Source organism: Sander vitreus, chromosome 5, assembly GCF_031162955.1.
Source record: "Sander vitreus isolate 19-12246 chromosome 5, sanVit1, whole genome shotgun sequence".
NCBI classification, from domain to species: Eukaryota; Metazoa; Chordata; class Actinopteri; order Perciformes; family Percidae; genus Sander; species Sander vitreus.
The window spans coordinates 8,546,459-8,563,309 of record NC_135859.1 but is presented as its reverse complement, the minus strand read 5'-3'; the positions used below and the strand labels follow the sequence as shown (position 1 = coordinate 8,563,309).

Below are 16,851 nucleotides of genomic sequence, written 5' to 3'. Positions count from 1 at the left end.
AAACAAACATCTACTTAAGTGTGGATGCATTAGAAAACAATTGACATTGCATCTTTTTCTACGGTATATCTAAAAGGATAGGCACTTTGTCTTAAAACATCGCAAAGAAGTCTATTAGAAACATTAGACCTGAAACGATGGAAAACCGTAAGCAGTTCACATAACCACACCCTTGTTTTTTTCATGTCATATAAAAAAAATGCACACAATGAAAAGAACATCTACAAGGACATTTTATAGAAAACAAATCAGTCAGTCAGGTGCTTTTCCCCACCACGCATTGCTTCTCTCTTGAAGTTTGCGAGAAACATTTAACCAACAGGGAATGTCATAAAGGATTAGGCATCATCATGGAATGGTAGTAGTCCTAAACTAAAGTACAGTGTCATGTCTTTGAGGTGTTCCAACATTTTAAATCATTTCTCTGAACTATTAACTTCTTTTTCATCTTGTTCTTCATGACATTGCAGTGCCATTACTTTCTGCTGAAACTGCCATACTGACTCTCAAACGCTCTTCAAACCTTCAGCTACTCTTAGAATCGATAACTTTACTTACAGCTTAAAAATTGCCTGTTATACAGTATGTTGTGCTCTTGGCTGTAATAATGTGGAAGAAGGTGAAATGTTAACCAGCTGATGGAGAGCACAACTTATCTTGAATGTGGTGTTGTCTTTAGACATGCTCATATTATCATGAAAAAAGTGCTTTTGCATGTGCCTCTTCCATTATTGTGTATGTGATGAACAGAGTGAAAGTCCAAAACTTACATTCTCAGGTGGTCAGAAACACGACTCCAAATGAATGCTGTTTCTTTGTGTCTTCTGTATCTGTAATTAGGCAACTGTTTGCTAATATGTTAACTTTATGTCAATGTTGTATTTACAGGTTGTTGTTCTACTCCCAAATGGCAAATAAACAAAAAAACAAACAAACAATGAATGCATCTTTAAGTTTCTATTTGCAAAATTAAGCCAAATAGTCCGATGCACAGACAACCCCGAAGAATGTTTAGAGCAAAGCAGCATGCACAGTGCAAGAGCCTCATTTGTAATTGCTTTAAAGCTTCACTGCTTACTAATCAGAAGCAAATCACCCTGAAGAAAAACAGCAAAATACATCAGCACTTGTCTTTACATGAATGGTTTCCCTGGAATACAGACTGGAGTTATGAACGACGCACAACAAGTCTGGTAGTTTCTCTTTTCTTTGGATCTTCCCTTTTCTTCAAACGTCAGGAGATATTTTCATCTTAAAGCAACACTATGTAACTTTTCCAGCTTCGGTCCCCCTACAGGTTACAGGAAAAGTTACATAGTGTTGCTTTAATGTATAGTCTCGTCTGTGTTCATAATGTAATGCTGTTTGAGGGTCAATATGGTGGTGTCAACAAAACACTGAAGTCAAAGCAAATCAAGGGCAGCTTGTTGTAAGACATTGGCAAAAGTCTAGTCTTCTGTTTGATAATGCTATGTGCCCTTTGGTGAAGATGACACTTTTTATGTTCACATTCAAATACTACCCACTTCTAGCTTTCTCCCTGTTTAGATGCACTCCCTATCCTTTGCTTTCCACATTAGAATTAAAATACGGCATTAAACACACACACATTGACAATGTAAACTAAAGCCTTCAAATAAGATGATAAAACTCATCACACTTCCTCAAAAATGCATTACAAAGGATGGTTTAAAGCCATGCTAGCACCATTAGTCCTCCTCTGCCTCCTGGTAATACCTGGGTGCCCTGACGCCAGAGCCTGGGCTGGTTCTGCCCCCAAAGCTGAAGTGGTACCCGTTGGGTACCCCAAGGTTCTGCTGCTGAGCAGGTAGCAGGGCTCCCATCATGCAAGGCAGTGCGGTCCGAGATGAGTGCCCGGCACAGGGGCTGGGCGACCGTGACACCGCATCCTGAAAGACGTCCAGCTGATCACGGAGGCTGCCGTAGAGTCTGCCCAGGGCCTCACCGTGGCCCTGGGCCAGGAAAGGCTCGGAGCTGATACGAGTGACGGGGCAGGGAAAGTGGTGGGAGCCGCTTTGCCGGAGGGTATTGTGCTCCGACTGGCCGCGGCTCAGTCGGCCAGGACTCAGAGAGGCCTGGCTGGACACAAAGTGCACAGGGGATGAATTGGCAGTCTTGTAGGCAACCCCGGGCCGCGGGGTGAGGGGGGTCTGGGGGAGCTGCCGACGTCCGCGGCTTGGTGTGCTAGAACTGGAGCTCAGTGCCACTGGGCTTCCTTTAACCCAACCACTGCCCTAGATGAAAATTGGACAAGCAATTTGAAACGATAAAATGATGAGAAAATTATGTATGAGAGGAAAGGAAAAGGGTAAGAAACAGGGACAGGGCCACCGGAGGGAGGAAAGGAAAGACACCAAAATGTGATTTGTGATGATACGAAAGATGAAAGATCAAATGAGGGAGAGAACACAGACAGAGAAGACAGAATGAAAGAACAAACACTAATGGAAAGGCATTGACAGATAGACAAAATGGATGGAACATGATGAAAAGAGAAAGTGGGAAAAGAAGTGAAAGGCCATGAGAGGCTGTACTAAAGGCAGACAGAAGAGAAAGTAGTACTAGAACATGAAGCGGAATCTTAGTCGCATTCAATTTCCATTTTTCATTCTCTCTTTCTCCTATACTTCCATTCCCACATTTAACACACTATGCTGGTCTAAGGTTGCTTCATCTAAATGTGTAATGTAATATATAGAAGTCTGACAATGAGATAAAAAAAACATATCTGGTCAATGTGGCTCACCTCTGATATGAATCTTGGTATAGTTTAATTTAAAACACATTTATCATAAAATTGGTCCATTTATACACAGACTGTTGAAGAATCCCTGAGGCCTCTAGTTTCATGGTGGTCCAGTGGCAGGAATGGCAGAGGTCTGTCTCCCATTTGCGCTGGTTCAACTGCTGTGCTGTGTGTGATGATCTGACGTTTGCATGTTATGAATATTTACTTATACTGTACAGCTTTAAATAGACATCACCATCTGTGACAGACAACTGGCAGATAAATCCCTTCCCAGTTATCTGGAGAGCATCTGGACAGGACGCACAGATGTTATACTGATATAAAATAAGAAAAGTATCATATTAAAGTTTGGGAACCAGTGTTATAATGAATGTATGTTACTATATGATATGATCATTTAAAACTAATGTCAAGCTTGATGAAGGTATACATATACACAATGCAGATGACATAAGTATTGGAGTATGTTTGTTATATTGTTATATTGATATTACAAATTCCGTACAAAAATGTGGAGTATGTAAAACTAACCGTAAAAACCTGCAAGAGTTGCTGGCTTTACTTTGCTTTTAAGTTGCTGTCGGAATATTATTATAGGAATACTAAACAGATGTTGAAATTGTGAGCTAAGTATTGGTACAAGTCTTTCAATAGGGTAAGGCAGATGTTACATATACATATTTGTTAATGTTGACAAATCCCATTAAAAGACCTAAACCAAAAATGGAGCCACCCATGCCAACAGACATGTTGTTATGTGGCACGTAGGATTGGTTTAGTTTTTTTATCCAACGTTACTCAAACAGGAGGACATCAGCTATGGATGAATACACATTTTGGGGTTCTAGAGATTATTAGGGGCATCAGGAGTTTAGAGTATGTGGGATTGAGTCAAAATAGACATTATTCAATTAAACAAATAAATATTTGAATAATCGGAAAAATAGGAAACTTCTGGGTTAGGGTAGTAAATATTTTTTATGCAAACATAATTGGAATTGGTTACATAAGCCACCTAAAGAAATTAAAAACATTTTAAGCTGATTCACTAAGTGTTTGTCCTTAGATCTGAGTCAGAAGCTTGAGTAAATAATTAGTATTAGTAGTACAGTAGTATGTCTGGAGGCTAATGAATGGGGTGAACTCTAAAATGTTACTGATAAACTTCTGTTAAACTGCGTTGACGTTCATCACATCAGATGTAAGCTCATTATTTTTAATTATCTCTACATTTCTAGCAGCTTTGCAAATACTGCCACTGGTCCTTCTGCCAATACATGTCACCCTACCACATCGCCATGAAACTAGAGGTCTTAACCTTAATTATTATAACGTCTCATTTTGATCAGGTTCCACATAGTGTGAACATAGTTCAACAAAAATTATGACGAAATATCTTCGTCAACGAACCTTTATCACGTGACGAAAACGAGACGAGACGCAACGTAAATGCTGGTCATGTGACGATGACTATAATTAAATGTATAATGCAATATTATTGACGAATAAAAACGAGACTAAATGTGGTTTACAAAATAAAAACTATGCTAAAATGTCTCTTCATTTTCGTTGACCAAAACGAGACGAGACGAAATGTTATGACGTTATTTCGTCTCATTATTTTGCAGTATTTCTGTTTCCTGTGTCTTGCTTCAGGGGCTGCATCAGGTAGTGTTGACGAACTGACCGAAGAGCCGGTTAATTAACCCGACTCGTGTCACTGAACCGGGAGAATCGAGTGCCATACATCAATGAACCGACTCACTCCTGTTTTTTTACCTCATTCGTGGCGTTGTGTGTAGCTGGTATTCTTCTGCTACTGTGTGTGTAGTAATCTAGCTCATTAGCGCCTCTACTGGAGTGGTGGTAGAATCAATCAGGAAATGGCCTAGACCACGCACCAGGCTACTGAACGAGACCGAATGTAATAGTGTTGATGAACTGACCGAAGAGCCGGTTAATTAACCCGACTCGTGTCACTGAACCGGGAGAATCGAGTGCCATACATCAATGAACCGACTCACTCCTGTTTTTTTACCTCATTCGTGCCGTTGTGTGTAGCTGGTATTCTTCTGCTACTGTGTGTGTAGTAATCTAGCTCATTAGCGCCTCCACTGGAGTGGTGGTAGAATCAATCAGGAAATGGCCTACTAAACGAGACCGATGTAACCACGCAACCGGCCGCTCGAGTCTAATGTAATCTAGCGGTGTCTTGGTTCTCGGCAAGTTTGAGTTATTAACGAAGCCTTGTTTCTGGTGCATCTTAGATGATTGTGTTCATGGCAATTCACACATTATCGATGGGGAAGTACATCACGTACAAATACACGTCATGTTATCTTGGTAGTTATGTTAAGTTAAATGTTTGTTACATGGTAGGTACGCTGTGTAGTAACTGTGCATAATGCATGAGTCTATGTAATCAAACGGGTCTAGGTCTAGGTTCTCGGCAAGTTTGAGTTATCAAGCGATCCCAGAAGCCTTTATGTTTTGTGCATTTTAGAATTGTGTTCATGGAAATGCATAGGCTACATTACCAAGGGGAAAGTATTATATCACATACATATACACGTAATGTTATCTTGGTAGTTATGTTAAGTTAAATGTTAGAAGTGAATGTTGCTACATGGTAGTTAGACTGTCACGAGGAGACCGCGCACCAGGCTACCAAATGTAACCGTGGCCAGTGCGTGAGTCTAGTGTCGGTCAGAATGAGTGTGTAAATAGCATGTCGAGACCGAATGTAACCGCAACCGCTCAAGTCTAATGACTACAGGTGAAAATTAGCATTTATGCTATAACCTGGCTCATTTACAGTCTGTACAGAAATGTTAGATTGTTCATTAATGTGCCATGTCCCGAATAAATAAAAAAATAAAAAAAATAAAAATAAAAAAATGTAATCAAGCGGTGTCTTGGTTCCTGGCGGGGGAAGTAAACGCGAATTTGGCATCAACAACATGATGAAATACTTTATTCTAGACCACTACATAAATTTAAACAAGTGGTATTGGCATTAACATGCCTCCCGAGACTACTGCTTAGACTACTTCTATTTTGATAATGTAGACTTTTTTTTCTTTTACGGACAGTCAAGTCACTCACTCAGAGGTTGATTTACTATGGTAAAAATCATAGCAAGGATTTATGCTACTTAATATTTACAACAGTTTCCAAAGGCTGTATCTATTCCTGTGCTAGATTCCAGAAATGGCACCAGTGAAGCAAGTCCCACCCAAGAAGATGGACAAGCCAACTAGTGCTCAGGATTTCTCTGCCACAAGGAGGTACAACTTGAATATATACATTTTTTTCTGGCATTGTCATGTGATGCCATTTTATTTTATTTAAATGTATGTGTGTGTACTTCTAACATGTTTGGTTGGTAAAATATGTTGTAAATTCAAATCAGAGCATCTTCCGTGTCTGGAATGGATGTATTCTTGAGTCTATAAGGTAACAATAATATAATAAGATAACCTTGTTTGAAATGGGTTTGGCTAAAAGAAAATTTTGGTTTTGTCTATACTACTAGGTACGTATACTATGTTACCTGGGTTAAATAGAATTGCATTACTAAAAAGAGACTAAAATACAATTTTCATTGACTAAAACTAGACTAAAATCTCATCAGTTTTCGTCGACTAAAACTAGACGAAAATAGTCATGGATAATTCTGACTAAAATAAGACTAAAATGCTCAGACTTTTAGTCGACTGAAACTTGACTAGACTAAAAATAGTATAAACGTGATTAAAACTAATACAAACTAAAATGACAGCTTGACACAAAGACTAGATTAAAACTAAAATTAAAACAGGCCGCCAAAAACAACATTCCACACAGGTCTAAATTTATCTCATTACTATTATGATTTAAGAGTATTAGCGTTCTTTGATATAAATGGAGTTTTCTAATTGATAAGAATGACATTCTGAGGTAAGTAGTAAGTAGTATTCAAAGATAATGAACACTGAACCCAAACTCGATAAAAACCCTTTTAAAATCCCTTCACCTGGTCTAATGCCTTGTGTATCCCTACTCTACATGCTGTTGCCCTCCCACCTGCTTGGTGCTGGTTTCCTGCCCCTCGCTGGGGGAGGCGGCACAGCTGGTGGTGGCAGATTTGGTGTGGCAGTGTTCCCGACTGCAGTAGCGGTCGCAGGAGTAGTAGCGCTGCTTGTCCGCTGAGGAGTGGTGTTTTCTGTCATGGGAGCGTCCACGGTCGTGGGCTCGCTCTCTGGAGGCAGCTGGGTCAGACTCTGGATCTTCTGTTGCACCTGTGGAGGAGGACACAGTCCATCGTCCATACGACTCTGAGATTTACTTTTGTCGGGTCCGCTTCGTGGAATGGATGATTAAGTTAGACTCAATGTTTTCTGAGATGCTGAAGCATTGACGTCATGCTACTATTGTGATAAGCTAGTTCGATTTTGCAGTAGACACACTGTACAGTTTCGTTTTAATTACGTTTAAACTGATTCCAAACTTGGTACACTTTCTGTCGTTTTTTCTCCAGCCTGTCTCTTCTGTTAGTCCCTCACTATTTACACTGCCATCAGTCTTCATGGCATGTGTCGCCTGCAGCGTCAGCCCGGTGTGCGACAGTAATAATCATCCGTGAGCGATACGACGTTGGTAACATTGATTAAACGAAGCTTCGAGGCAAATCATTTTGCATCGAGGATTTTTAGTAATCGAATTATTCAAGTTACTCGAGGAACTGTTTCAGCTCTAGTTATTACTTCTACCAAGGCGGTCATGTTTTTGGATCAGTTTGTCTGTCAGTCAGTCTGTCAGCAGGATTATGGAAAAACTACTGGCCCAATTTTCATGAAACAAGGTGGAAGAGTGTAGCATTGGCCAAGGAAGAACCCATTCAATTATAGAGCGGCTCCGAATCACATGTCAGATACATAAATTATTTATCACTTTTAAAAACATTGGGGCACATAGGGCATTTGTGTTGCAATCATGTAGTTGGAATAATGATGAATGATCATAGTGAATACATTCCAATGAGAGTGCTCAAAAGCACATAAAGCAATCATGGAGCTTGGATCTTCCGCGTTGACTGGCCCATGACGTCACGACAGACATGCGCACTAGCAACAATTTGTTTGTGTTGTTGTAGCAACCTGGTAGCAACATGTGCGTTCATGAGCTTCTCTCTGGTGTATCTTACAACCACGGTAAACGTAGCAAACTCATGAACTCGCCGTTTCATTGTCTAAAATATTCACTAACGTTAAACATTATGTTTTCGTTGTTCTTGATCTTTTACATGCTTATCTAAATAAACGATGGATGTATTTAGACAACCAAGGAGATGTAATCATTATGTCATGCTACTAGCTAGCTAGTAGGTTAGCCTGCAGTTTCGTGAACAGAGCTTCTCTTAATACATCCATGGCTTTATCTCTCTCATCCACGTTACAGGCTTTACAGCATAGAGCCCTCGGATGTATCGTAAGGTAAGTGTTAAACCCTAAACCCACATCGGCTCTTAGGGACATATAAGATATTACATTAACATTAGCTACCTAACTAGCTCCATTATTTAGCTTGACCTGTATTCTGCTTTTTTAGCTTTTGCAATAAACCACTAAACCAGGTCGAGTAATAGTGACACTGTATTAAAGTTACAAACAACATTTTCCTTATTTTAAAATGAATTACCTTAATTTAAGATTAATACTGAAACTTTCACTCATTGTTTTGTTAAATCGTAATAACTTTTCTCTTTTTTTTCACAGACAACTCCAACCTTGGGAGTGCAGTTATCATCTATTCATCCATCACCTATCTTCCAGCTGCATGACATCTATGAAAATATTTTATCTGGGATTCTTGAGCGCAATATACAACTATACAACTATACCTCACAATGAGTTAAAACCATGCATGTATTAAAACCTTCTGGTGAAATTGTATGCATAATGTGTAATAACAATTTCAACTCATGCTCATTACAAGTTACATGTACTCCAACATTTTTGTTTTCTGATATACAGTGGGGCTCGAAAGTTTGGGCACCCCAGGTAAAAATTTGTATTAATGTGCATAAAGAAGCCGAGAAAAGATGGAAAAATCTCCATAAGGCATTAAATGATAGATTAGACATTCTTATAATATGTCAAAAAAAAGTTAGATTTTATTTCCATCATTTACACTTTCAAAATAACAGAAAACAAAAAATGGTGTCTGCAAAAGTTTGGGCACCCTGCAGAGTTTATAGCATGCACCGCCCCCTTTGGAAAGCTGAGACCTGACAGTGTCATGGATTGTTCTCAATCATCGTCTGGAAAGACCAGGTGATGTCAATCTCAAAGATTTTAAATGCCCAGACTCATCTGACCTTGTCCCAACAATCAGCACCATGGGTTCTTCTAAGCAGTTGTCTAGAAAACTGAAACTGAAAATAGTTGACGCTCACAAAGCAGGAGAAGGCTATAAGAAGATTGCAAAGCGTTTTCAGATGCCAATATCCTCTGTTCGGAATGTAATTAAGAAATGGCAGTCATCAGGAACAGTGGAAGTTAAAGCAAGATCTGGAAGACCAAGAAAAATATCAGACATAACAGCTCACAGGATTGTGAGAAAAGCAAGTCAAAACCCATGTTTGACTACACAATCCATCCAGAAAGATCTGGCAGACACTGGAGTTGTGGTACACCATTCCACTATGAAGAGATACTTGAACAAATATGGTCTTCATGGAAGAGTCATCAGAAGAAAACCTCTTCTACGTCCTCACCACAAAAATCAGCGTTTGAAGTTTGCAAATGAACATATAGAGAAGCCTGATGCATTGTGGAAACAAGTTCTGTGGACCGATGAGGTTAAAATAGAACTTTTTGGCCGGAATGTGCAAAGGCACGTTTGGAGAAGAAAGGGCACAGAATTTAATGAAAAGAACCTCTGTCCAACTGTTAAGCATGGGGGTGGATCAATTATGCTTTGGGGTTGTATTGCAGCCAGTGGCACAGGGAACATTTCACGAGTAGAAGGAAAAATGGATTCAATAAAATTTCAGCAAATTTTGGACGCTAACTTGATGCCATCTGTGAAAAAAGCTGAAGTTAAAGAGAGGATGGCTTCTACAAATGGATAATGATCCTAAACACACCTCAAAATCCACGGTGGATTACATCAAGAGGCGTAAACTGAAGGTTTTGCCATGGCCTTCACAGTCTCCTGACCTCAACATAATTGAAAATCTATGTATAGACCTTAAAAGAGCAGTGCGTGACAGACAGCCCAGAAATCTCAAAGAACTGGAAGACTTTTCTAAGGAAGAATGGGCGAAGATACCTCAAAAAAGAATTGAAAGACTCTTGGCTGGCTACAAAAAGCATTTACAAGCTGTGATACTTGCCAAAGGGGGCAGTACAAGGTATTAACTCTGCAGGGTGCCCAAACTTTTGCAGACGCCATTTTTTGTTTTCTGTTATTTTGAAAGTGTAAATGATGGAAATAAAATCTAACTTTTTTTGACATATTATAATAATGTCTAATCTGTCATTTGATGCCTTTTGGAGATTTTTTCATCTTTTCTTGGCTTCTTTATGCACATTAATACAATTGGGGTGCCCAAACTTTCGAGCCCCACTGTATAAAATATTGGTAACACTTTACTTTAATAAGTGTACATCAATTAGAATTACTAAATGCATTAATAAGCATTAATTAATAAAGTAATGAATTAATAATTACGTAATGCCGTAACTGTTAATCACAGTTAACTAAGGTGTCTGTTTTACCATAAGTTAATGCAGTAAGAAGCCTTGACTAACTGTTAATAACAGTTAACTAAGGTGTCTATTTTAACATTAGTTAATGTACAAAAAAGCCTAAACTGGAAATAACAGCTAACTGAAGTGTGTAACTATCATTTACATTTTAAATGATTTACATTTACATTGAAAAGGTCTATAAAGATATTACTATTACTACCGTTTTAATGTTGGTTTTGAGCGGTATGCACCCCCACTAACCTGGAAAGCGTTTTAAACAGTAACGTTAATACAGTGTGTCGGAGGAATACAGCGTCTCTTTTTACAGTGTCTCCTATAGTTGCCAGCGGGGCGTCAGAGGCATGGATGTATTAAGAGAAGAGCCCATGGTGGCTTTTAGACATGGCGCTCTTCCTGGGGGCTTGGTCAGAGGCAGAGGGACCACAGTGTTTGCTAACGTTAGCTTCTTGTCTGATAAACAGTAAATTTATCAAAGTCAGTGTGTCATATTTCACGGGACCCGCGTGAGTGCGGTTTTCATGTTCCAGTTTTTCGGCCTCAGAGGGGAGAGAGAGAGAGAGAGCGACTGACTGTTCGAGCCGTGTATAATTACGACTTTATGACATTTCATAAACAGCTGATTGAGCGGCAGTGCACCGCTGCTACATGCATATAGCGGAAACCCTGCATGTGCACGTGTGGTGCTGATATTGCGCAATGTAAATCATGCGGCGCCCGAGTGAATTTGACCGGCATAAAATCGGCATATGTCAGACTGACCGGCAGGTTGCAGGTCATGGCCGATGACGTGAAAATCGGCCAATTCCGGTCACCGGCCGGTCAATCGGTGCATCTCTACTACCTATCTATCCATCTGTCTATCTATCTTTCCATCTATCTATCTATCTATCTTTCTATCTATCTATCTTAATGTTAATTAATTTAGATTTAGCCATGCTTGCTAATATGAGCCTATGTTAGAGGTGATATAACAGCTAAGATAGCTCAAAATGACCCTGATATTATTTTTTCTCTCATTTAATAATTCATAGCCGTTTTCTAGCGCTTTTATTTTGAAAAGTTCGAAACCGGACGTATTTTAAGCGGGCTGCAGGCAACATGTGCTGCTTATACTCTGCCAATGAAAGCAACGTGTTGTATGCTTATCTTGTTTATCATCTGGCTGATAAGGGCACAAGGTTTGTCAGTGTTTTTCCTCTAATATTGTTTGTATTTTAAGTCACTTTATGATATGCCGTTTAAGAGTTTTACGGACTTGGAGATGAGTGTTGTGCAAGTAAAGCTAGCATGTCAACATATTAGCCTGCAGTTAATATTACCAGGCTAATGAGCCTGTTTAGCTACATGAAACTGCGTAACTTGAGAGCTAGAAATGCAATTACTACGGTATATTGGATGTGACAGAAGGTTCAAAGGAGAATCATTTTATATTGCATTTAATATTTTATTAGGCCTTTAATTTAGGTTGATTTCTGCTACACTATGATAATGATTATTTATGGTCCATAGTATACTGTGATCTATACAAACATTTGAATGCTATGATTGCTGGCTGTTAGATGCATCAATGCATTAATATTCTTGACACAATCTAGATAATGGATAATCATGATCGTCATTGGTAGAGTGTGCACCATTAAGGCTGCCCTATCATGTTTTGTTATTATTTGAGTGTACAACATGTGTAAAGATATGATGTTGATCTAGTGAACGATCAATCCTTGCATCCGTAGCTTTTGCATGCATTTAAAATAAATTGATATATCCCACTTGGTTTGTTAGGTTTCAAGAGAGGAAAACTATCCAGAAGACATGCCAGTGAAGATGACAAGAGGGGGAAAATGTCCAGTGTAATCTCCATACAGGACTCACACTGTTATAGCTCTGAGTCTTCAGTGGAGAGAAAGAAAAAAACTGACTGAGTCAAACTCAGAATCAAATGAAAACCTTTTTTACAATTTAAATATGTGTGCATAACAAGGTTGTCATGAAGATTTGATTTCACGTTGACAATGTTTCACTTATGTTTAAAAACTGTGTGAATGTCAACTTTACAATAAGGATACCAAAGAGCATTAATAACTGTTTAGTTATGATTTAGTGATGCTTATTCAGTTTTGTTATACATTAATTAAGTGTTAGTTAAGGTGTATATGTTCTCAACTTTACAATAAGGATACCACAGAGCATTAATACCTGTTTAGTTATGGTTTAGTACTGTTTATTCAGTATTGTTATACATTAATTACGTGTTAGTTAAGGTGCATATGTTCTCAACTTTACAATAAGGATACCAAAGAACATTAATACCTGTTTAGTTATGGTTTAGTAACGCTTATTCAGTATTGTTTTACATTAATTGTTAGTTAAGGTGCATATGTTCTCAACTTTACAATAAGGATACCAAAGAGCATTAATAACTGTTTAGTTATGGTTTTGTCATGCTTATTCAGTATTGTTCTACATTAATTGTTAGTTAAGGTGCATATGTTCTCAACTTTACAATAAGGATACCAAAGAGCATTAATAACTGTTTAGTTATGGTTTAGTCATGCTTATTCAGTATTGTTATACATTAAGTGTTAGTTAAGGTGCATATGTTCTCATCTTTACAATAAGGATACCAAATAGCATGTATAACTGTTTAGTTATGATTTTGTCATGCTTATTCAGTATTGTTCTACATTAATTGTTAGTTAAGGTGCCTATGTTCTCAACTTTACAATAAGGATACCAAAGAATATTAATAACTGTTTAGTTATGATTTAGTGGCGATTATTCAGTATTGTTATACATTAATTAAGTGTTAGTTAAGATGCATATGTTCTCAACTTTACAATAAGGCTAATAAAGATCATTAACAACTGTTTAATTGTGGTTTAGTGATGCTTATTCATTATTGTTATACATTTATCAAGTGTTAGTTAAGGTGCATATGTTCTCAACTTTACAATAAGGATACCACAGAGCATTAACAACTGACCAGTTATGGTTAGGTAATGAATTTATATAGCATGGACAATTAGTTATATAAGTTGGGCTTTAAGTTAATGTCTACATGAAGACAAAGGAACAAGCAAACCTCTGCATGGAGACTATGGAGTCTTTTCACTGATCTCACCCTCAACCAAAAGTAAGTCATATGTTGGAGGATGGACAAATATAGTGGACAAAAGTATGTAGACAACCATAACCCATAAGTTAACAATAAAAACAGTTTTCTCATAATGAGATGCTGTGAACCTTAAGACATACAACCACCTAGTAATATTAGGAAATACCTTAATTAACATCAACTAAAGGTTTACTTAGACACTTTAGTTAGCTGTTATTTCCAGTTTAGGCTTTTTAGTACATTACCTAATGTTAAAATATACACCTTAGGGACCATTCGGTATTTATGGAATGGACCACCGGAGGAAAATAGGGGAGGGTCATGTCTTTTTATTCTTTGCTGAGGGGAGGGTCATCCAACATTTTTCAGTCCGGGGGGTCACCCAACTTTTGTATTCATGAAACAGCAACATTTCAAAGTGGCTTGTTTGGTGCATATTTTTCCATGTAGCTCTTAGTCTCTGCCCTCCTTCGCTACCCAGACATGAAAATCATCACCTTTCGGCGAAATTCGCCGTTTCGAAACCAAAATAGGTGACCTACGTGAATCGTGTAGATTCGATGACAAAATGTTTAGGGGGGGGGGGGTTAAGTACTCGGGCCTGGTGCCCGATTTCTGGCGTATGACTATTTTAGAAAAATAAATAAATTAAAAAGTCCACATAGGATTTGTTTTGATGCACTGGATTTAACCAATCATCGAACTTCCACCTACCAATGAAACAAGTTCTAGCCAATCAGATGCAAAGTAGGGCGGGTCTTTGCCGAAATGTGAGAGTGCGGTGCCGGTATGGTCTCCGTGGGCATGAATAGAGGACAAGAGGAAAAGGGTGGAGACGGGAAGCTGTTTAGCACTTGGTGCCTCAGATTGAGGGAGCCGGGTGCTTGCTTCTGCAGCGCATGTTCAAGGAAGACACTGTATGGCAGAAGTAGTAAGACAGTGCTTGCTAGTCACAAAGCTTCGGCCTGTGCAATCTGTCATACGAGTACGTTACCGGCAACGACCGCTACCGTTGCGACTGCGACTGTTCCTTTAATGACTGACCGTGATACAAACAATACGTGTGTGCACGTTCATAGCGGAACATGATTTGTCATTAACGATGGCCACTGTGTAAAAGCTATCTGAAGCCCAAACTACATTGACAAAGCTGTCTGTTTGGAATTAGCATGGCAGGTATTTAAACATAACGGTCTTGTCCCAGAGTTTAGACGTCTAGCTATATGAAAAGATAAACAATGCAACGTTTTTAATAAATGTAAATAAAGCAGCTAATATCAATATGGACAAAATCATGAATGTACTAATTCGCTTTTTTGATGATGACCTGGCCAAAGTAGTAAAGTTTAGTTTTCACAATGATTCATTGTAGGATTATGATATTATTGCAATATGTAAATCCACATTGACTCTTTATTTAACATATGGTTGGAAGAAGTAAAAATGTATCAAAAACTTTTTAGTTTTAAAAAATTATGACTTTTATTATTGTGTAATGTCAGAAGGACTTTAACTGTTTTGCCAGTCAAATTCACTTTAATGAATGCATACTGAAATATTACACTGTTGGTTGGCAAAAAATGCATCTCAAAATACATCAGATTGATGCTAATATGGAATATTTAAAATTTTCTTCCGGGGGAGCATGCCCGCGGACCCTCCTAGAGGGGTAATATCCTTCTCACCTTTTTCACCCCTGACCCGTTTTCATGCCTGGCTACCAAATGGGTCTGACCCATGAGTTTGCTGGGGGGCAGAAGGAGCTGCCCCCCTGGTGGCTGAAACGAATAATTGCATTGTTTAAAAAATTTGTGGAATAATTACGTCTGACATGATCAGATATTTTATAAATATCTTAAATAACACAAAACAACTAACTGGTGGTAGGTAATACATCATATTTCATATACTGCTTTAGTAAAAAAAAGTATTTCCTGGCTGACGATGGGAGCAGCAGGATGCAAAAAATGAAAATGACTAGACATCTTACCGTGCCAAGTTTGCAATAAAGGTTTCCTAAATGCCACATTTCATGTCAGCTTACTAATTGATTGCGGGTTTTGTGTAGATTTCGACTTTTATACGTTTATTCCACTTTGTTTAAATGGCGAAGTGGAGGAAGCCTAGTGACGAGTCCATAGCAACCAGTTTGTGTGTTGAATGTTACCCAGAGTGCCTTGCTGAATGGTCTCAATATTTTATTGTTTTATTTCATGTGAATACTAGTTTACTAGAGGAGTAACTTAGTATCTGAAGTAATGCAGTAATGCAGGAAGTGTGCATTTAGTTTCCATGCTTATTGTGTTTCCACAACAATGTTAGTGAGTAAATCTACTGAAATGGCCACCACACCATAACAGAGGAGTTTGATGCGTCAGATGGGAATGCAGAGGTTTAGTCACATATGTCATGGCTGTTAAAAAATAATGGGAATCTGTTTACATTTGCCAAGTGAAAACCAGTACAGAAGGTATCGATAAATTGCTGGGGGAGGGTCATGCCTTTTTTCCAAATCGTTTTGGAGGGTCATAGAATTTTTTTTACTGGCGAGGGGAGGGTCATGTCTTTTTTGGCTAAAGGTCCCAAAACTCCTCCGGTGGCCCCTTAAATAAATAACAAACAGTCCCTTAGTTAACTGTTATTAATAGTTAGGCTAGGCAATAGGCTTGTTACTGCATTAACTAATGGTAAAATAGACACCTTAGTTAACTGTTATAAACAGTTAGTCAAGGCTTGTTACTGCATTAACTAATGGTAAAATAGACACCTTAGTTAACTGTTATTAACAGTTAGTCAAGGCTTATTACTACATTAACTAATGGTAAAATAGACACCTTAGTTAACTGTGATTAACAGTTAGTCAAGGTTTAATATTGCATTTACTAATAATATAATAGACATCTTAATTAACTGCTATAAACATTTAGTCAAGGCTTCTTACTGCATTAACTAATGATAAAATAGACATCTTAGTTAACTGTGATTAACAGTTAGTCAAGGCTTCTTACTGCATTAACTAATGGTATAATAGACACCTTAGTTAACTGTGATTAACAGTTGGTTAAGGCATTAACTAATGGTAAATAATGCATCAATAAATACCTTAGTTAACATGAGCATTGTTAATAAATGTTTATTATACAACTTATTAAACTGTTAATAATGGCATTAACTAATGCTAATTAATGTACCCTTATTGTAAAGTGTTA

The 16,851-nt window shown here is 38.2% G+C and overlaps 1 protein-coding gene across 1 annotated transcript in view; it reads right to left on the bottom strand.

Annotated features, from left to right (window-relative positions):
- Positions 1–1,700: 1,700 nt before the first annotated feature.
- cacna1ba (calcium channel, voltage-dependent, N type, alpha 1B subunit, a) overlaps positions 1,701–16,851 on the bottom strand; it is a 178,858-nt gene continuing 163,707 nt past the window's right edge. The window contains 2 exon segments of the mRNA XM_078249618.1: positions 1,701–2,255; positions 6,836–7,050. Coding sequence (XP_078105744.1) covers positions 1,701–2,255; positions 6,836–7,050 — 770 coding nt within the window.